A 22,339-nucleotide genomic window follows, 5' to 3' on the forward strand; every position below is an offset into this window, starting at 1 on the left:
GCAGGAGATGACTGGGGTAATGTCAATGTCCCACACCGCAGGAAGAGTGAGATGATTTTAAGCGCAAGGTGTGGCTTACGTTGTGCCTCTCCTCTCACTACCACCACCGAAGCGACTGGGGCAATATCTATGTGAAGTCAGCAGTCAGGACAACAGAATTTGTGATACATCTTATCACAGACTGTGAAGTCAAGGCTCAAAGACAGCAATTCATACCAAGGACTAGAGTGCATACTTCTTTCGGTTAAATTGGAAGGGAGTCTTAATGTGGTATATGCATGCATGTGCAGTAAGCTTTAGAGTCTACGTTTGGTAACCACATATTGGATGGACATTTTTTTTGCTTTTCAAACAGAAAACTTAGATGTGGGGCAAGGCACCATCATTCTATCATACCTACCAACTCATATGCTCCTTCGTCCACATGGCAAACCTTTGCGACACCTTTTTCAATAGGTCCTATAGCAGATGCAACAACGTTATTGCTTGGCTCATCGTATTGTCCTCCTTGCTGACTTCATGTGAGAAAACCTCAGAAGGAAGTAGCATTTGTGTCAGGCATTTGACTAACCCCCATTTCGATGATCATGTGTTTCACAGTTTCATCCCCTTCTCTTTGGAAGATATAGTCTATGATCAGCCTGTACTGCTCAAATACACGCTGCACCATGTAGTAGGTCAAGTTCCAACATGTTGGCACCTCTTAAGACTTTATCCGGTACTCTATTAGCATGCTGAATGATCCTCAGGCTTTAAAAGAATGCCTGCAATGAGTGCAGATTCTTTGACAGCTAGCCATTATGTTGCTGACTAGGTCTTCTTTTTTTAGACAATCCTACACAATCATGTTGATGCAATGCACCATACACAGGTCCCAGCAGTATCCACCATTTGCCATGACTATATCACTGCCATTGTCTGTGGCAACAAATGAAATTATGAGACCTTGGGTTCGAAGCCATTCAAACACCTTGTTGTTAAACTCTTCCAAGATTTTTTGCAGCTGTATGGGATAGGATGCCACTGGATGCCCTTATAACATTTTTCAGTGCTGAGACCTGCAGATAGCGGTTTCCTAAAAACCACAAAAAAAGACACAGTGTGCAGTGATACACATGTAATCAGTTGCTTCACAACTGGCCCACATTTCTCTCATCAGGTGGATTGCATGAAAGCACTGTGCTGCATAGTTTGGCCAACCAATTGCAGCAAATCATGATGGAGCACCAGCAGAGCAACTCCATCAAAATAGGTTGGGCTGGTAACATATGTTGGGCAAATGGCAGCCACAAAGTATAAAACAAATCTCTCTCCTCCAACAACAAAAAAAAAAAAAAAGAGGGGGACCAGCACTAACATTTTACCCAGCTTCCTGTTTACAAATGTGCCATTTGGCGGTTGCAATCGTAGGACCCCCTCCTGCATAAACATGCACGTAAGAGTGGCTTTTTTTGTGGTGCCCCTCTCATCATCATCACCACCACGACCACCACCTTTTAAAAGTGCTCCTCCCATTGAATTGTATGATGTTTTCGAAGATGGGACTCTTGGCCTCCAGTACCGTACTGCAAACCTGGCTTACCTCAAGGAACAATCCCGAAGCAAAAGGAGCATAGTGCAATGTTATCCTCCAGCTTGCTAATCGTAAAGAAGTCCCAAACTGGGAAGAACTTTTTAGGTCTCGCCTAGGCAGAGCGCATGCACTGCTCTGGGAGGGCTTTTAGCCAACAGTCTTCACTTTTCAAGCAATGCGCTTGTGGCAGCATCTACCTTGCGGGAGCGAGTCGCAGCGCACCACAAGCACGATTGCTTGAAAGGTGAAGACAGCTCTCCCAAGCACGCTCGCACCACTCGCGGGCTCCATTTCCACCCTCCTCACACCCACACACCCTTCCAGCCCACACATAAGCAGCTCTTCAAGCAAAGCTTCACCCACTCTGCCACCGAGGACTCTGCTTCAATTGCTGCTCTCAAAAGAACACCATTCGGAACGCATTTCTCTTTTCAGCACCTCCCGATGCACCCGGTTCAGATCACAGTGCAGTCCAGCGGGACTGATACGGTGAAGAGATTTGCAGTCTAAGGGCAGTACTTTTGTTGCCTGGACTCAGTTGTACAAACAGTGAAGTGGGCATGTCATCATCACTGAAAGTGCTGGCCTGAAAATGTTGTGTGCCAATAGAGGGACACAAGATGCTCTCAAATATCACTGGGTATCGATCGGTCTGTCCGTTTCGCTCCGTCTGTCCGTTTCGCTCCGTCTGTCCGTTTCACTCTCCCTTTCTCTGTTTCATTAAGTCTCTCACACACATTCTGTTCTCATTCCCTCTTCCCCACATCTTCCACCTGCCTGTAACATCTGCTCACGCTTCTGAATCGCAGACACACATGATCATCTGACTGACCACCAGAGTCTCACATAATCTACACTCAACAGCATACTTGTAACTGTTTCTTTCATTGTTCAGTTGCTCATGTCCCGCAGCTAAGTATTAACGCACAAGTTACTTACCTTCGGTAACAATATATCTGTAAGAAACATTAGTTAGTGTTAAATTCCTTACCTTAGAATATCCCCAGGCATCAGACTGGATCAGAAAGTTTTTCGTCAGCAGTACCCCTGCGCGTCGGTAGGTGTCGTCTGCGGCTTTGCATTTGTCGTCGGCGTCATGATCGCTGGATGATGTCACTGGAGTACTTAGACACCGCCCTGACATGCAGACATCAGTTCTGTAGCTAGCTTCCCACACCAGGAATGCAAGAAAGACACTGGTGCCATGAAACTAGGGCCCTGACAGGGAAAGACCTTAGCCCTAAATATCAGTTCGCAGAACAGGGATGATGGATGGGGCGGTAAGGAACTAACACCGAAGGTAAGTAACTTGTGCATCTGAAAGAAACACGTTAGTGTTAGATTCCTTACCTTAGAATAGATATCCCTGCAATACCAACCTCAGTGGTGGGTCTGCGAACCAAAATCACACCAGAAAGTCCTGGAGAACGGAACGGCCAAAGAAGCAGTCTCTCCGGACTTGGCAGTCCAATCAGTAATGCTTGGCAAATGTGTGCAGCGAGGACCATGAAGCTGCCTGCCCTCTGAATCTCCCTATCCCACTGCCACTGGGATTCCGGGAACGCACCCTTCAGTAGATTTATCACAAACCGCCTGGTGTCTTGCCCTTCCAGCCCCTCAGCCACACCCAAAAGTCTGACATTATTCCGCCTTTGACGATTTTCAAAATCCTCCATCTTCCACAGAAGGTCTTCTGACATCTTTTCCTGCGTCGTTTTAAAGGATTGCAAGTTCCCAAGATCATCTTCAAGCCTCCCCGTTCTCTCCTCCACCTCCGTGACTCTCCCTACAAGGTCATCATAGAGTTTGTTTGTTTTCTTCAAAGTCAATTGAATTTTTTTAGAGTCTTGTCTTGCTTTACGACTGACTGACCTGGCCTCAGCCTACATCTGCTTCAGCATGTTGAACAGGAGCTCAAAGGGGGCGCCATGCTTTGAAGTGCCAGCTGAGTCCTCTTCCTGATATGTCTGGGAGGTTGCTGAATAATCCCATAGGAGCCGCTTCTCAGTACCACCCGGGGAGCCTGTCAGCCGTCTTCTTGGTTTAACATGTCTTTTCTTTTGGGTAGTATCATTACCCATATCAGTGCCTGAAGAGCTAGAACCGGATAATAGATCCTCATCAGTGGCATCTTCTTTCTCAGAGGTCTCTTCACTGAGCTGCACCGAGTCGGATTCTTCATTCAGTGAATAAAAGTGCTCCCCTTCCGCAGAGCCAACATCACCTTTTCTCCCTATATCCTGCACACCTGCACTCTCACCAGCACATAAATCTTTATTTACAAGGCTGACTGAACTCCCCCATGTAGCTTTAGTGTTTTTTGAAGTGCACAGCTCCTCCTCAAGCGACAGAATAGCACCCATCATATCCGAACTACCAGTCTCACCTCTGAGTACACTCCCCTCCAGCGCCGGCATTACAACCTCCGAGACTGCCACAGAAGTTGGCTCCTTCTGTTTCTGGATCTGTTCTGTAACTTGGGACACTGGATCGCCGATTTCTCCTCTCGGAGCGCTCTGGCTGGGCTGTTGCTTAGCAACCACCAGGGAAGCGTTAATGCGTCTGCAGCGTCCACGAGGACGCCTCCACCATCAGCCAGACCTCCAGGATTGCCGCCGAGCTGACCTGGAGTGCCATCGCTTTTCCCAGCTGAGCAGGCTGTAAAGACCTCTGCCAAGGTGGGCTGTCTAAACGGTGTATCTTTCAATTTCTTTCTTTCCGTCTTGTCAGAGGGTTTACCTGACATCACGAAGTTCGTCTCGGCAGGGCTGAGCAAAGCAGCGCCGGAGGTCGCGCTGGATTTCCCCCGCTGCTCAGTCTTCTTTTTCTGTAGTGGGGCCCCTGTTTTCCTAATCGCCCCTGGATTCTTAGCAGGAAGGGTGGCCTCCTCTGCAGGGAAATTCTTTCCTGCATCCGATTGTTCTTTGGCCTTGTCTTTCCCTTTGTCAAGCTTAGCCGGACGTAAAGACATTTTAATCGGTTGCTGTTGCAAGAGTTTTTTAGAGCCGAGGGAGCTCATCAACTCACACAGTTTACCCTTCAGCCAGGAATATTCCGCTAAGAATCGAAGTTTAAATGCTGCACCAAGGGGAGATGTGACCTGGGGTTGCCACCACCATTCATGGGCCATCGGGGGTCATTAATCCTTTCTACTGACAGCTAACATTGAAGATGATGGGAGAGAGGTCTGAGTGCGACCTTTCAACACAGCCCGTCCGCGGCCATCTTGCCCTGACCCATAGACATCAGTTTGTGACAGAACTTGCAGGGCTTGAAGCCAGTTCGTCCTCGTGCACAAGGAATCGATGACTTGGAAAAAAAGAAAGTCGACAAAAAAAGTTTTGTCAAAAAGTGATTAAAGGGGCAAGCTCTCTCCGGATCTGGTGCGGAAAAAGAAAGAACTGACGTCAGCACGCAGGGGCAGCGTCTCAGTGGACACCGCAATGTCATCCCAGCTACCAACACCACCTACCGGCACGCAGGGGTACTGGGGGAAAAAGTCTCCGGATCCAGTCTGACGCCTGGGGGTAATTCTAAGGTAAGGAATCTATAACTGTCTCTTTCAGATATACTCCACACAGGTTTAGAAAAATAGATTATATATTAATGAGTAAAACCAGACCAAAATGAAAAACAAAAATCCAACAAGTAGAAACAGTTATGCATTTCTAAAAATAAATCAAATAGTACGTAGAAGGAAATAGCGCTTAGATGGTACTTGAGGTCGTGCTGAAACTTGGTATATTAAAAGTTCAGGGTGGCCTCAATGGAGGGCAGGCCAGCTACAAGACTCACGCAGGTCCTTCTGGAAAAATACATTGGTTGGAGAAAGAAATGATGCCCAACACTTGTGTCTTTCTGATCCACTCACTCGATGAAGGCTTAATCGGCGGACCCCTTTACAATATAAGTGCTGTATCATCGACCCAAGTGGTCCGACGTCAAGCTGTGCAGTCTGTTGTCAAGCAGTGCAGTCTGTTAAAGAGCTGTCGATCAGCTCCTATGTCGGCTCCAATGGGCAATGCGTTGGTTCTGATCAGTATAAAGTCATCACTGTTGATTTAGATGGTTCTGCACAGCAGAAGCTCACTGTCAAGGGCCCAGGTTTGGATTAGCAACACTTGGCAGGGAAGGACCCACAGAAGGCAGAGACCAGGTGCTGTTGCAGAATTGTAAGAAGTCTTTGATGCCCCGAGACATCAGAACAGGGGGAAGCCGGCAAGCCCTTAGAGTCCCTCTGGGTTCAAGTGAGATGGATCCAGTCCTTATCCTCATCCATTTGCAGATCACCAGGCAAAAAAGCTGTTTTTCTAGGGCAGCAGTCAAGCAGAGTGCCAATCCTTGTAGCATAGCAGTCTTCATTCCTGGCAAAGTTCATTGGTCCAGTAGTGTACTGACTTGATAGTGTCAGAGGCCCAGTACTAGTACCCAGTTGTGCCTTTGATGTGGGGGTGACTTCAAAGCAGGCCCTTGAAGTGCACAGGTCCACTTTTTTCCCCAGCCCTTGCACCACACTATCAAGTAGGACACTGCCTATTTAGGTGCGTCAGCCCTCCCCTGCCCCAACCCTTCCTGTCCAGGAAGAGGTATCAGAATGCAGATGAGTTCTCGGTCACATCTTCCCTTCCTGTGTTTGTAGCGGTCTAGAGGGACTGCATTAAGTGTAGTTCTTGCCCACCCCAAAGGTGTATTGGAGACATCCTGCAGGTAGACAGAGCAGATAAATGTTCACTTTCAAAAAACGGCATTGCTAAATTGTAATGTTAAATCCAACTTTACCAGTAGAGTATTACTATTCCAAAGATATAAAACATGATGAAGCTATTCCTTTCGAATCCGGAATTACAGCTTTAAAGTGCATTCAAGGAATTCCCAATGCTAACCAATGAGGAGTAGGCCTCACAGTAGTGAAAAAGTAGTTTTATGTGCCAAGTCAGCGTTGAAAGGCTATTTGTGTAGGTGGCACAACATTGCTGCTGCAGCACTTTTTACAATAAGTGGGATGGGTATGCCCAGACGTGGGTCCCTTGCATGCTGTGTTACTGGATTCCGGCTAGCCTGGATGATGAGTGGAGATATACGCCTAAACAGGCCCCAGTATGATTGTTTCCGGTCCAGGGAGGACCTGCCTTGGCAGCTCTGGTGGACTGTTCCCATGAGGAGCAGGGTGAAGAGTGATTTGCATATGGCTGGGTCCAAACTGGGGAGGCGTAGTGAGCAAAATAATGCTGGAATTAACCCAGATCTCTTGACTGGGGGAGAATGCTTGAATTATTCAGCCTTCCGTCCATCATTTGTTGTTGAAGCACAGGCCCACTAGTGGAAGAGGTGTGGCGCCGCGGCCAGGGCGACTGACGCTGGAATCTGGGGATCACGGTTCGATCCCCGGCTCCAGCGGCAGATTAGCCCAGCACCATGTGACTCTGGGCAATAGCTCGCTTAATCTTCCCGACGGCCCCCCAGCGCCTAGAGACCCTAACGGGTGATTGTGCGCTTTACAAATGTGGACTTTACTTTACCTTTAGTAGCATTTAATTTACAAACCTTGTGTTTATGATATAACACTTTAAAAGGGACTTACAAGTAAATTAGATATGCCCAGAGTCCTAAAGCCAACAAAAAGATCAGAAAAATAGGAGGAGGAAAGAAAAGGTTTTCGGGTGACCCTTCAGAGAGGGCATTTTCCAACTTACGAGTTAGGTATGCTGCTTTTTCGCATGGAGCACATCTACACACAATTGTTTTCATTTGTGTCAAGGAATTCCATGGTAAAGAGTGCATTTTTAGAGACCCACATTTTTTTTCTCCATTTGGTCAATATTGTTTAGATTGACAATGACTTCGCAAATTTCTGCAAAAGCCATGACAAAACACAAATTATTGCCAAAAGGTTGGCAGATGCGCTAGACATACTGGCTGTGCCACTGCTTGTTTAGACATGGAAAGCAACACAATGATCAGCTCCACAAGTTGGTCAAATTACAAAGCCAGATGGAACCACCTGTTACCAGGCAAACAATCGTATAAATATTTGACAATCTACACCACCTGGTTTCTACCAATACCAATAGATTAATCGGTTTATAAAGGCGCAGTTCGCAAAATATAAGCTAGGGAATTAACAAATCAGTTAAAGGCCCATAGTTTCACACAAAGACATGTGATCTTGCGTAGATTTTATCTCCTGCCTCTCAAACCTCTAACTGGAAAGTGCTTAGAAAATGGTTACTGATTAGTAAACGGTGCTTCATTAAAATGTCATTATGTGAACAAAGCAGGTTCTTATAAAGCAGAACTAACAAGTACTGGCAATCCGCCGCGCCAAAATAAATGTTGCCCCTTTGTACCGAGTAATCCTGCTTTCAAATACACCTGAAAGAAAACAGAACTGCACTGCACCCCTGAAAACCGGGCAAGTCAGTGCCCCTTCATGGAGACCTTGGCGTACGTGAATTCTTTCCTCGATGAGCATACTGACCTGGAAAGGTGTTTCAGGATCTGCTGTTTTATTCTGCCAGCCATGATGTGACTCCATGCTGTATTAGGGCAGTCAGTGAATAATCAGACTAGGAAGTAACGAGACTCATGCCATCTTTTTTTGGTAGTCAGGATGGTGAGTCACAAGGCCCACAGCCCACTTCAGAACTCTACAGTTGAATGTAACTATTTACAAAACCTACAAATCATCCAGTCGCATATTGCATCGTATCATTTTAAAATAGAATAAACACAATTATTGCTGAAATCTAGTTATGCAAATTGTGTTTTTTTATCCATCGGCATTTAACTGAGAAAAAAACAATTGATTACGTTTCTTTTCTATTTTAATAGAAATACCCAAAACAAAGTGGTTCAGAAACATTTTTATCTGTTCTAGTACAACACATTCCAGAGCATAACAAGAATAAATATTTACAAACTGCTAATTAATTAAATAAAAGTTGGATTATTTTTACGTCATAAAAAACAGAACTGAACAATCAGAAATTGTAAGAATGAGCTAGTCAAATAAGTATGTGCAAAAAAACTACCTCCCCAATAAAGTTGCTGGACGTTAAAAAAACAAAAACTTAATGATATGAATGTTATTCCTTCCATAGTTCTGAATGTATATATATATAAAATAATAGGCATTCAAATATACAAATATATATATATATATGTAGGTGTATATACATTGTGTCTTTTTTACAGTCCCTTAACATTATTAGGAATTTACAAGATAGACAGGCAATTCTGCCTAAGCTTGAAATATTCAGTCTTACGCTACAGTAAAGGAACAACATAGTATTCCAATAAAAATATTTCTGTACCTTTTAATGTACACGTTTTCAGAAGAGCAGTCTCAAAATGGCAGCATCTGATTACCGGAAAAATAATATTTAACACATTGCTGTATTTTGATTATGTACATATGAACTGCAATTGTAATAACGACTGAGTGGGAAACATCAAAAAGCTCATAAATGAAGAGCCAAGCACTAGCATAAAAGATTAAATTGATGTTGGGCGACAAAAACAGTAGTAGTCTCTTGCTACTGCAAAGTAGAATGGAAGAGGTCTTCGTAAAGTGAGATGAGACCTATGTTCTTTTTAATATAAAAAGTATCTCTGTCATAGGTTATTGCTAACAAATATGCAACTTTTCACCTGATGTATGAAAATAAAAAGACACTCACTGTCAGGTATTTTTCAAATGGAAAACCTTGCATCTCAAACAAACTGCATAAAATGGCTGTCTCAATAAATTATTCTAAAAGCCATTACAAACCGTTTTATTGCTTTTTGAAGTACAAAAGGGTAGAAATATTTAAAATTGTCTACTACTACATAGTTTAAACTATGTAAAGCAAAAAGCTGTTTCACTTTTGCAATACACTGAAATGGACCAAACCAGTATTCCAAAACTGATAAATCCCTTTATTGTGAGTGGAAACCATGCCTTTCATAGCTTCCTACAATTCAAATACCACAGAAAGTCTGTGAGGAATTCATAGTTAGAAAGGGGTTTAAAGGGAAGACTCAGGCGCCTTACCTAATGTGAGTGGCCACACCCTTTTAACTCACTGCCGACTTAGAGTGTTTATTTTGTTAGGCCCCGAAAGGTCTCTTTTCCCTCCAAAGTGCAAAATGTAACACTCCATATCAAGTGTGTCCATATTTTGGATGTAGAACATGCTACTTCGCTAAACATCCATTGACACGATCTTTTCATTGGGGTGCGGTTGCAGTTTGGTATCCTCAAACCTAGGAAATCTAACATCAGGAAGAAGGAAGTATGGATAATTTTACACAGTAACCCTTTACTCTATAAGACCTTAACATAGCGTACCAAAAAGGACATGGGGACCTCTTGTGGAAGACTACAGCACCCAAAATGATTTTAGTTTGAAGTTACCTGTTACTGTAGAAAACTGACAGGCAAGAATACAGATCACAAATTAAAGAAAATTAATTACACACGCTAAATGGTGCCTATTGAGATAAATCGACCATTACCCAACACATTTTTGGTTGCAAATTGAGTTTCTTTTTTGGATCATTCTAAAAGCTTCATGTTATAACAAGTAGCCTCTAACTACTACATAAATGCGGCATTTTGTTTGAGACCAAAATGTTAAGCATGCAAGGAAACACAAATATCCCACATCACATTATCCTTTCAACAAAGAAATGACAATTAAACTCAATTGAAGAAATGGTAACAGCAAATAGTGTACAAACATACATAAACTACCAAACAGGGCCATCACTTATGGCCAATTTGCATTGATCAACCATCTGGTACAACTTGAAAAACAATTTTTTTGGTCCAATTTGTTAACTCTCTGAAAAAGTCAAACAGTTACATTTGTGCATATGTCTACACAAAACCTCAAATTATAATAATGAATTGCAGCAAAATCAAAGTGTATGTATTTGATGTAAAATTGCTGCATGTTGCTGTGGCTTGGGTAGAGGCAGCCTTCAAAGCAACCAAACTATGGCCTATTTCAAATCCTGTGCGCTCTATGAACAAGCATTGTAAACTGTTGTACACACTTTGATAAACTGAAGAGCACTTTCTGCAATGCAGCATATTCATTACAATCGTACCAATTAATAACCAGCCTGCAGTGGGTGAGGGCTCCCTCTTTACAATTAAAATTGCAATGCTTTTTATTGATCATTAAGTCTTCCATGTTTAATTGTGCATGTGTAAGGATGTAATGTTGCTATTCAGGCAGGCTACTACCAAAATGTAAGTATTAGTAACTTCTGCCCCAAAAGCATCAGCTCTGTTCAGAAAAATAGGTGCACTTAGCAGGTTTTCAGTTAAATTGTGACCATAGATTGGTACAAGGTTCCTATACTTGAAAGCTTGGCTTAACTGCTTCTCTTATAAGTCATGATCAATTTGTGGCACGCTGTCAACGTTCGGGAGCAGCCAACAAGTCTGTATATCCAAGCTAGTTGTAGATTGACAAATAGTCCCTTAGATACTTACTGAAATAAGAATAAAACTCTCAAAAGATGAATCCGGGAATCAATAATTTTACTGTTTTGCCCAAATGTTCATTTTCACAAATCTTCATAATGTTCATTTGGTCATCTGAGCCTTCATGGCCTGGTTTTTAGCCCCTGCCGTGTGGGGCACGTTCAGCGGACTTCGCGTGCACTACCTCGGTAGTGCTGCGCACGTCCGCTGAACGTTCCGGCCCCCGCCCATGCAATAAAACGTTCCTCACCAGCGCGGATCGTTCGGTGCCGCGGAGGGGTTAATCAACATGGCTGTCATGACAATGCCTATACTTGAGACTAACAGCAGTCATACCCACAACCCAGATTCATTTCTGATACTGTCCTTCGTCAGGGATGAAGCTATTTAAGAAGCTTCCCTGTTATGACAGTGGGAGTATAAAGTAGATCCACACTAATGCAATTAAAGTGCATTTGTCCATCATGTCACCGATCATGTTTGTAGTATGTTTATCAGCTATAATCAGTTTCACCAATGTAAATGCAATGACATTTAAAACCACCTCCTGTACAATATTTGTGAATTCGAATTGCTCCATACCATACAATTGTACTCATGGCTCAAAATCAAGATAGCTAATTTCTCATTCAAAAATGTATTCTTGGTCACAAGGTTGATTGAGGCTGTGACGAATGGCATTACATTGATGAGCCCTTCTATTTTATGATTGGGTTTAATTTCACTTGAATGCACAGTTTGCGTGCCTTTATCAGAGATAAACTTGATCAGTATTACCCCCTAATAAACGACATCCAACCAAAATGCATCAGGGTTTTGGGGAGGAGTACTGCTGGTCCCAGCTATAGTGACTGTCATGAAAGCAATGATGGAGACAAACTAGGCAATGTAGGCAGAAATTACTAAATTGACTTTATGAAATTATGTGAATTTCAACTTTTTGGCAAAACAATAAAAGTATTGATTCTCGGGAGGAATCTTGAGAAACTGTTCATTATTATTTCAGTCAGCAGCTATATGTAGCAACTCAGGTTTTGCGTCAGAAAACAACTAGCTTGGCTAAAAATTCTGGATGAAAAACATTTACTACAAAACTAAATTATAAATGTAGTTGATGCTGTAAGAGGAACACTATTGTTTTGAAAAGCTAAACAGTGTACAACTGTATCCAAAAACAGTTTTACTACCAAAATGGGGTAATTAGTAGTTTGACATTTCCTTTTACAGAACACAGAAGGGATGTGCAACTTTAGCCAACGGATATATATTTTTACATTCAAATGCAGCAAATATTCCAGCTATGGGCTCTTTAAGGATGGAGCTAGGCTGGAGAAACAGGAAGTAGGTAGGAAAGAGAAACGCCTGTTCATTTGGAACACTTGGTGACAATACGATCACTTGATAACCAGATCAAGCTGACAATCGGTCTTGAAAATCTGTCAGTGCGGTGGCTTCTTTTCGAAGAGTTGCAACTGCAATTCAGCTTCTAACTAAACAGCATCTTTTGTGGTTACTGGTTGATTTTCTAGAGAAATAATTTAACTTGTGCATTGAAACGGAGTGACTATGAGCAAGTGCAAACAAGCCATATAGAATTGGAGGCGTGCATACACAATTTAACACAGGAACATTTGAATACATAATAGTATATTATAAACAAATTTGAGGAACAAAATCTAAAGAAAAAAACCACTAACCCTTAGAACACTGCACTCCTAACTCGGAGGCTACATGCAGACTAACTTTTTTTTTAAACAGGTCTTAAAATCTTTAGCATACAGATGATTAAGGCAATGGACTATCGCCGAGGACAATCTCATTACATTAAATGAAAATAAGCTGCAAAAATAAATGCAGAAGCATCAAGCTATTGTAAGGGAATATGCCGTACCGCCAAATACTTGCTTGCACTTCTGAAAGGGTTAGAATGCTGTATTTTCAAATAACTAAGGGGAAAAGGCTTTACATTTCAGAAAATGGCCATCTAAAAAAAGTGGAATTTATTTTAAACAATGCTCTTAAATAGGAAATGTAAAAGTGGTTACTTGCAATAGTGACAGAACCCACATCTGGTAGAAAAGTGATATATCTATCATACTAGACAAGCAACAAAGTTAAATTTATACCAATAACAGAAGTTCGAAAGAGAAAAAACAAATAACTAAAATATACTTCCTACGGAAAAGTCTTATTGTATAAGCATCAGGTAGATTTGCAAAGCAAACATTTCCAAGATAGCCTCACAACATGTTAACAATTAGGGTATGTTTTTGATTTACTATGGAGCAGTGGGAGGGATTAGCCAACATTAACCCACATTTGAGAAACGCTGTATTTATTTAGGCATACCCATTATCATATTCGTGTAAACTGATATTTTTAAAAAGATGCACAGAGGGAATCCTAACTAAAATGCCATGTAAAGTGGTAAAAAAAGCCCACCATACTGCAGTTTGTTTCCCTCCTCCGTCCCACCAAGACAGAAAGAAATCACAATATCCATGTGCCTTATTAAGAGCTAGAAACATCAATTTCAAAATCGATGTACCAAAAAAGCTACAATTATTCCTTATTTTGTTTCCTCCACTAACATGACCACACTTTAATTTCGAGTGTGGAGTTAGTAGTTAAAATTGGCAAGGCAAGAAGCAAGTCAACATATCACCAATGTTATTTTCAAAAATTGGTGTAGATATGTCTCCTATTACTTGGACAGTAAGGAACATTAATTATTGACAATGCATTACGACTGCAAACCTAAAAGTTGGGAAATCCTCAGTTAAAAATTAATTTATTTCTCAAGCAATTCAACCTCTCAATTTTTTGTTTCAGTTAAATAAAAAATAAAAAAAATAGCTTGAACAAATGTCAACTTAACTTCATTCCTTCCAAGGATAAAGTGCATTCAGTAGTATAAATAGAAATGTATAGTTTGTTTTTTAAAAAAGGTTACATATTTTTCAGATATGAATTTTTGATTGGCAAATATCTGCATTTGGTTAAACAGATGTTCCAATGGGCAATTATTTAAAACAGGGCAACATCATTCCAGCTTGTGAAATAAGGTGATTCTTCAACACAATACTTGAAGAATAAATATGAACCCTAACCAAAATGGCTTCTGCTACCAATTCCATCACAGGCTTGAAAGGATGAAGAGTTTTGAGGTGTTCAGAGAAAACTTCAAAATATGAATGCAATATTCGAAATAATACAACATAGTACAACACAAAAATATAGGAGCACGCATGGCCTAAAAACAGTGCAGCAAATGTTGCTGCTCCATAAAAAAGAGTCAATGCAGTATTTACAAATAAGACACAGTGAATATAAGAAACTGAACATATTTGGTAATATTCATGTTTTGTTTTTCCAGTAGTGGATCATCAATAAACTGATAGCATTATGAGGGAAGACTGTAGTCAAGCCAGCTTTTCTCAAGTTCAGTAAGAGCAAAAGACTAGATATTTGGCACAAACAAACATCCTGTCTCTTATATAACAGGTAAGAGAATGTCCAGATAAAATGCAGTTCACTGCCAAAATGAAACATTCACAAAAATGTATAACTGCAACAAGATAGCACATAGGAGTTGATTTAGAAAGGTATATCAAGAAACAATTCTTGTCTACTCATATTTACAGGCTTAGTTTCTATACATTGCTCAACCAATGAGGAAAATACCATGATCAGCAGTCTTGATGAAAAGGTTGACTACGTAATCATCAAAGACAGCTGATAGTTCCTAAGTTTCATAAACAAACCCAATCAAACCTAAGTGCACTCGAAGCAGTGCTGAAAACAATATCACTCCTTATGTACACTGAAGTCCAGTGTTAATGAGTTAAATACAGTTACTACATGGCCTGGTCCAGTCTTTTAGAAGGAAAACAAGGAAAGTGTAGGTTCACTTAATATGTACAAATCAACATATCAAAACTTCATTCTAATAAAAAAAAGTCACTTCTCAAACGCGGTAAGACAGTTCATTTCAACATATTAGGAAATTTCAAGAAGTCCAAAAATGAAAAACCTGAAGAAAAAAAAAGCCTTTTCTTCTGCGTTGCGTTTTGAAATAATGTTTTTTTTGTAGAGTTTTGAAGTCTAATACTGTATTAAAGCTGCCGCCTTCTTTAAGAAGTTTTCTCCGCAGGCATTACATTATTTCAGGAACACTTAAATAAGTTTTTATTTTACAATTGATACAAGTCCATATGTTATGTTATTTTATATGCACCGGTTTCTCATCAGATTTTAGACGTTTTTTACGCGGCTGTACAAAGTCCTCATCAGAGTCATCAGTTACTTCCCCGTCATCCTCTTCTGGTTCATTTTCTGGTAAAGGATGGAAAGTTCTATCTGGATAGACATCTGGCAGTTTTTCCTCAAAATATAATGCAACAGCCTTCCCAGCTTGCGCCACTTCTGAGTCCGCCTGAAAATAAAATAAAATATTTAACTACAGGTATTGCACATCCCTTCACCAAGTTTGCATGGTCTGAAAATCTTACCTTCAAATTAATCTCTTGTGTTTCTGCATAAACTTGAACAACTTTCATCATCTAAAAAGGATACCAGAGTCAAAAAAAGGGAAATTATAATTCTTTTTAGAGTTATAAGATTGCATAGGGTTCTAGAATCAGTCATAACAGGAAAACAGGTTGTTATGACAGATCATATTGGCTCTTGTTAAAATAATGTCAATTAAAAAAAAAATTACCTATTCCATTAATATTTAAGTTTCTTTATCTTACAAACAACTGTCTCCCCACTTATTACAGGACTCAGATGTCTTCTAAAGGGGGATTTTGAGCATCTAAGCTTCAATATTGTTATCATATTCCTTTCCTAAAACGGTTCTATAACAAATTGATGGTTTTCGTTTTACCCTTAGATCACATCCAATATGCTTTCACACTGATTTACACAAAATTAAGTATTCATTCCAATAGAATCAAAGCATTGCTATTTTGCAAAACAACTGTATCACTATGGGTTATATGCTTAACCTTTAAGAACTAGAATTGTCCAGATTATGCATTTTCTACTTTCAAAGGACTTATAATCAATCGCTACTTTGATCCTTAATTTGTAAAAGGCGTCTGATACAAATATTTGGATGTCTGTGTTTTATTCATTCAAAAGACTACATGTTAAGGGATATTACCCCGTGAAATTAATTTCAAATCATTTGAATAGAGTTTGGAAGGGGAAGAATGTTCACTGTTATTGATAGAGCACATAAATCACAGAGTGAGGGCAGTTTACAGTCCAGGCCAGATGTAAATCGGGTCCTTTCACTAGATTTCAATTGCACAAGATGATCATACAAATTTCCAATCTCAGTTGAAATCAGAATGCAAAGATGGCTGTCAATCCAGTTTCACAATCACTGCACTGAATCTGCATTTCTGAGGTACCAGATGGGTGGTGAGGCTATTATCAAGATTAGTCTGGATTTACTGATTAGCTTGAATATTGTAGGAAGGCCTGCAGATATTGTATATCACAAGAAAGAATGTTCCAGCAATAAACTATCAGTTTGAAGGAGTGTCTAAATTACATGTTAGGTTTTCTGAAGTACATGTGCTCATGTTAATCTCACAAAGTTGAGTGCATTCAATACAACAGACTTTTACTTCCAATGATATTCACCATACTTTTCCTACCTGAACATCAGCTATTGGATTGTATGCATTTTGACATGACAGTCCAGCGGGCTGTCTGACTCCGCAGTTAACTGGATTACTTGTTCTTGTGCATTATGTGCATGATGTACAAGGCTAAAAATCATCCTAGCCACCTGTTGTTGGTTTAGGGGGTTTAAAGTAGTTTCATATTAATGTGATTTCTGTATAAGGCCCAGGCTTGCCTCCTCATTCTACATGCAATAGCGCTTCTGCAGGGCTTTATAATCTGCGTTAGAGTTAGTTTTATTCAATGTCTGGTTTGACCAGTTACAATATCTAAATACTCAGGCTCTTAATATTCTTGGTTGGAACTGACCCAGGGTGGTGTTCACTTCAATAAGATAGTCCTGATTTCAGATCGGGCACTAGCACTATTAACTCTATTTTAGGCTGTTCAGCCAGAGGTCACTTTCTTTTCACTTACAAATTAATGTGGTCCAAATACTTCAATATTAGATTGAGTGTCAGGTTTAATTTACTGACTGTGATTGTTTCAGAAATCACAGCTAGATATCAACCTGGTGTTGTTCAATTTTCAGTGCTGGTGATTCCACGAGATACTAAATAATCGGGTTTGAAAGACAATGCTTTTCTGCCCCCACAGGGACTAGCCTTGGTGAACAGAACTTATTCTTTGTTAGGTCTAATATTTTAAGATTGACTGGTAGTCTGTGAAATCCTAATCCACTTCAAGCATTTTAATCAGAACGTCATGATCAATTGGTCTGTTAAGAGATCAAAACTATGAGCGCTGCAACACTATACACATCTAAAGTAACGATAAACATTTCTCAAATAATTTCTCAATGCTGTTCCCATTTTTCTTCTAAAAGCATACTGGCTGCTTCGAAGAAGATTGTGCATTTCCAATAACTGTTGGTGTAGCCTGGTCATTTCTATATCATGAACAAGATTATGACTGCTCATGAATAACTGCATGATTCAAGGACAGCTCATTTTACAATTGATGTGATCACAAAACTGGTGATACCAGAGCTGGGAGTTGAAAAGAACGGTTTCATTTAAAATGCTGCACATGGCAGGAGATCCAGAAAGGTATGCGGATGCAAGGGTGAGCTGTTATGAACTCTTACACTGTTGCTAATCTTAAGTCAAAGAAACTCTGCTTTCACAAGTTTTAATATTTACATTTATTTTTATAAGCATTGACAATTAAGTGAACTAAGATTGAGAGAACTACTATTAACCGAGCAGAAGCTACTAGATCATCCTAAAATGTTTAGGTACTTCCATTCCATGTGAAACCAATTTAATAAAATGTTTTAATTTCCTTGAAAGGCACAATGAAAATGATAACCACTACTAAAGCATCCCCCTGTTTACCACAATAAGATCTACAAAAAATATGGTGGTAATTTGTGCTTCCTAACATTTTTAAACACTGCAATACAATAAACAGAAATAATACTTTTTATGCTCAATTATATTTGCTAAGCTTTTGTTAGTCAAAATGAGATTTGCCTCCAACAGCAACCTACAGTCCAAAGGATAGCAGACGTATTTCAGAAATAATTAAATAGCTGATCCAATGAGGTCTTTTAAAGGTGAACAGATAAAATCCAATTATACATGTTTAATATTGCATGTCTAGGTCACACAAAGGTATTCAAACATAACTTCCTGTAAAGTAATGCGACAAATTAAACATTTGAATTCTGGGGGCACATAATCAAGGCTAACTAGATTTTAAATTATCCTCTAAAGCACTGGACAATGAGAAACATTTCTTCAATAAACCTTGAATAGGTTAGCATGGTTCTTTGGCCTCTAAGAAAGGTACATAAAATGGCAAACATTCGATCAGTAACACATCAGGTTTTATACGATTTAGGGCTCACAATAAATCACATAAAAAGGCACTCTGTTTTGGATATCAATTAAGAGGCCCAAACATATTAAACACTTTACAAACCACAGTTCGAAAATACATTACCTATGGAACTTCCTACCTGGAACGCAATGTGAACATGATTTTTGATGTCAAGGAATACTGTACTCTGTTGAGGAAATACCACATTTTAAACAAATCCCATTTCTAACTTCTAAACACAGTGGGACTAGTACTTGTCAGAATGGGAAACCACACTGCCCAGACCGATAGCAAAGGCATGAGGATCTCAAAACTGGCATCCTTGTAATGTTATGATGCAAATGCTTCATACAGAAATATGAGGCAGGAATCTAGACTGGAAACACACTTGCCTTCAACTATTTTACTTTTTAAGACTGTCAAAAATCAAGAAATGTTGAAAACATATGGGTAAACAAGTAGGGCTTGAATGTGTTTCATCATCAATGGAGATATTCAGACTACTGGAGTAGCATTATAAACTAATGTTACTAGTGCTTATATAAATAAAGCATCAAATGCAGTTAAAAGACTTATATTGTATTTATTTTAAAATGTACTTCCACAATAAAAAAAACACAACTAAGGTGAGCTGATGCATATGATAAAGTAGGTGATGCAATTATTACTATACATATATATGGCAGGTAAAACTCCGACCTGGGAGACTCCAAAAGAAAAATAATTCACTCCGAAAATCTCCAGACCCAGCCACTAAATGGCAGATTGATGCAAAATATATGGGTATAGAAGGTGTTCTTACTGCATAAACAGGATTGCTACTGATCTGTATGATGTTTAGGTGGCATTTCAACATGTTGACCTTAAGATAAATTTGGTTGTTCCACAGCGCTTTGAAGCTGTGATTTAAACGTATGCCCCACAGGCTTGTGATGCTTGGTCAAACACTGTTCCTATTCCTTAATGGTGTCTGACAGATCTCCCAGTGTGGGATTCAAAGCCTGGGGCGGAACCACAAGTTCTTTCCTGAAACAAGAAAATCATGAATGAATATCCTACTTACCAGTATGCATCTGTTCTTGGCATGTAGGGCTGCTGACATTCATATCTATAGCATAGATCGCCACCTAGTGTTGGGTCCGGATGATTGCACATTGTTGTCCTGGAAGAGTCTTCTAAGTATCACGAGATAGGTGGCTCCTCCCCTGGACTACAGTGCGCATGGGCATCGACTCCATCCTCAGATTGTTTTTAGCCATTGTGGCAAAGATGGAGTGTAACAGAGTAAGCGATGGCCATGCTAAGAGTAAGTGTAAAAAAGTCTGCAGACGCTACAGGCGCCGGGGAGGAGGGCGGGCGATATGAATGTCAGCAGCCCTACATGCCAAGAACAGATGCATACCGGTAAGTAGCATATTCAGTTCGGGGCATGTGGGCTGCTGAATTCATATCTATAGCATAGAATACATAGCAGTCCCTCCATTAACGGCGGCCACCTGTGCCAGCTGCAGAAGTCTGAAAAAGTGTTTTAAGAACAGCCTGCCCTACAGCTGCCTGGAGTGCACATCTACACAGTAATGTTTAGTAAATGTGTGTGGTGTAGACCATGTGGCTGCTCTACAAAATTCTTCCAAAGGGATATTACCAAGGAAAGCCATAGAGGCCCCCAACTTGCGAGTGGAGTGGGCTCTGGGAGGGACCGTCAAAGTGCGCTTAGCCTTGTGATAGCAAATTTGAATGCACTTAACGATCCACCTGGCTATACCTGCTTTGGAAATGGGGTTGCCTTTGTGCTGGGCTGAAAAGGCAACAAAGAGTTGTTGTGTTTTCCTAAAGTCTTTGGTCCTATCGATGTAGTACATTAAAGCTCGTTTGTCTCTGGGTTTTGAAAGAACGCGGGCAGTTCAATGGTCTGATTGACATGGAACTGCGAAACCACTTTAGGAAGAAATTTAGGGTTAGTGCGCAGCAACACCCTGTTGGAGTGAATCTGTATGAATGGCTCTTGTACAGTGAGCGCCTGCAGCTCACTAACACGTCGTAGAGACGTAATAGCAATGAGAAAAGCCACTTTCCACGTTAAGAACTGAATCTCACATGAATGTAGAGGCTCAAAAGGTGGGCCCATCAACCTGGTGAGGACCACATTGAGGTTCCATACAGGAGCTGGCGGGGTCCTGGGCGGGATGATCCGCTTCAGCCCTTCTAGGAAGGCTTTAATGGCAGGCACCCTGAAAACGGAGAGATGCTGCCTGTTATGGAGATAAGCCGCTATGGCGGATAAGTGTATCCGAATGGAAGCATATGCAAGATTGCAGTTGTAAAGATGCAACAAATAACATATGATGTTGGGAATGGATGCATCAAGCGGGTTGATGTGGCGTTCAGTACAGTAAATGACAAACCGCTTCCATTTTGCTGCATAGCTGGCTCTAGTGGTGGGCTTTCTCGCCTCCCGAATGATATCCATGCATTCAGGAGGCAAGTCAAGGTAGCCAAACTCTAAGACCTCAGGAGCCAGATCGCCAGATTGAGCTGTTGCGGATCTGGATGCTGAATGTCGCCATGGTTCTGCGTCAAAAGCCTGGGTGTGAGGTGTAGCCGTTGATGCGGTACCACGGAGAGTTCTAGAAACGTGGTATACCATGGCTGGCGTGCCCACGTTGGAGCAACCAGGTTGAGTGTCATTGAGTGTTGCATCAGCTTTCTTGCCACCAGCGGTATGAGAGGTGCTGGGGGAAAAGCATACGCAAATCTGCCTGACCAGTTCATCCATATCGCATTGCCCTGCGACTGTGGGTGAGGGAACCTGGCGGCAAAGCTCTGGCATTTTGCGTTTTCCCTTGTGGCGAACAGGTCTATCTCTGGATGACCCCACTGCTGGAAGTACGGGTGGAGTACTGATGGATGTAACTCCCACTTGTGCATTTGGCGGCTGTACCTGCTGAGCAGGTCCGCCATCTGATTGTCCATGCCCGTGAGGTGTTCCGCCATGAGGAAGATGTTCCTCTGAATGGCCCACTTCCAAATGCTCTGAGCCAGATGAGACAACTGTGGAGAGTGTGTACCTCCCTGCTTTTGGATGTAGTACATGGCCGTCATGTTGTCCGTCCGGATCAACACGACCTTGTTGCACAGATGTACTTTGAATGCCTTCAGCGCCATGAAGATTGCCATCAGTTCTAGGTAGTTGATGTGCATCTTCCTTTTCTGCGTTGGCCATACTCCCTGCACCGTGTAGTGGAGTACATGAGCTCCCCATCCCTGGAGAGATGCGTCCGTCGTCAGGATAATCTGTGGCACAGGCTCCTGGAACAGTCGGCCCTTGCAAAGGTTGTGTGGATTCCACCAATGCAGAGAGTTGTATGCCCGACCGGTCACCAACACTAGGTCGTTCAACTGTCCCTGAGTCTGAGTCCACTGATGCTAGAAGCATTCTTGGAGCGGACGCGTATGTAACCTCGCGTGCGTGACTATGAAGATGCAGGAGGCCATCATGCCTATCAACTGCATGAACACTCTCGCAGGAAGCGAGTGTTGCGGTCTGAACTTTTGGATTAGCGACTGGATGTTGTTGATCCTCACTGAAGTTGGCTGAGCCGTGGCTGCCAGGGTATCTATTGTCGCGCCCAGATACTGCCGCACATGGGCCGGCTGAAGGTGCGACTTTGGATAGTTTAGGGAGAATCCCAGACCGTGAAGAAGGTGAATGGTGTGGGACATGTCGGCGGCGCACTGCTGGGCTGACTTTGCCTGAACCAGCCAGT

General features: G+C 41.4%; 1 protein-coding gene across 3 annotated transcripts in view; it reads right to left on the reverse strand.

The window, feature by feature from the left end:
- Positions 1–13,825: 13,825 nt before the first annotated feature.
- Positions 13,826–22,339, reverse strand: part of TRIM33 (tripartite motif containing 33) — a 505,710-nt gene continuing 497,196 nt past the window's right edge. For 2 of the 3 annotated variants that reach the window (XM_078644394.1, XM_078644392.1), the window contains 2 exons: positions 15,563–15,613; positions 13,826–15,486 (listed from right to left, as the gene is read on the reverse strand). In XM_078644394.1, the coding sequence (XP_078500520.1) occupies positions 15,274–15,486; positions 15,563–15,613 (264 nt within the window). In that variant the 3' untranslated portion in view covers positions 13,826–15,273. The remainder of the gene's footprint in view (positions 15,487–15,562; positions 15,614–22,339) is intronic. The other variant, XM_078644393.1, reaches the window with a different exon arrangement.

Source organism: Lissotriton helveticus, chromosome 5_1, assembly GCF_964261635.1.
Source record: "Lissotriton helveticus chromosome 5_1, aLisHel1.1, whole genome shotgun sequence".
In the NCBI taxonomy this organism is placed as follows: domain Eukaryota; kingdom Metazoa; phylum Chordata; class Amphibia; order Caudata; family Salamandridae; genus Lissotriton; species Lissotriton helveticus.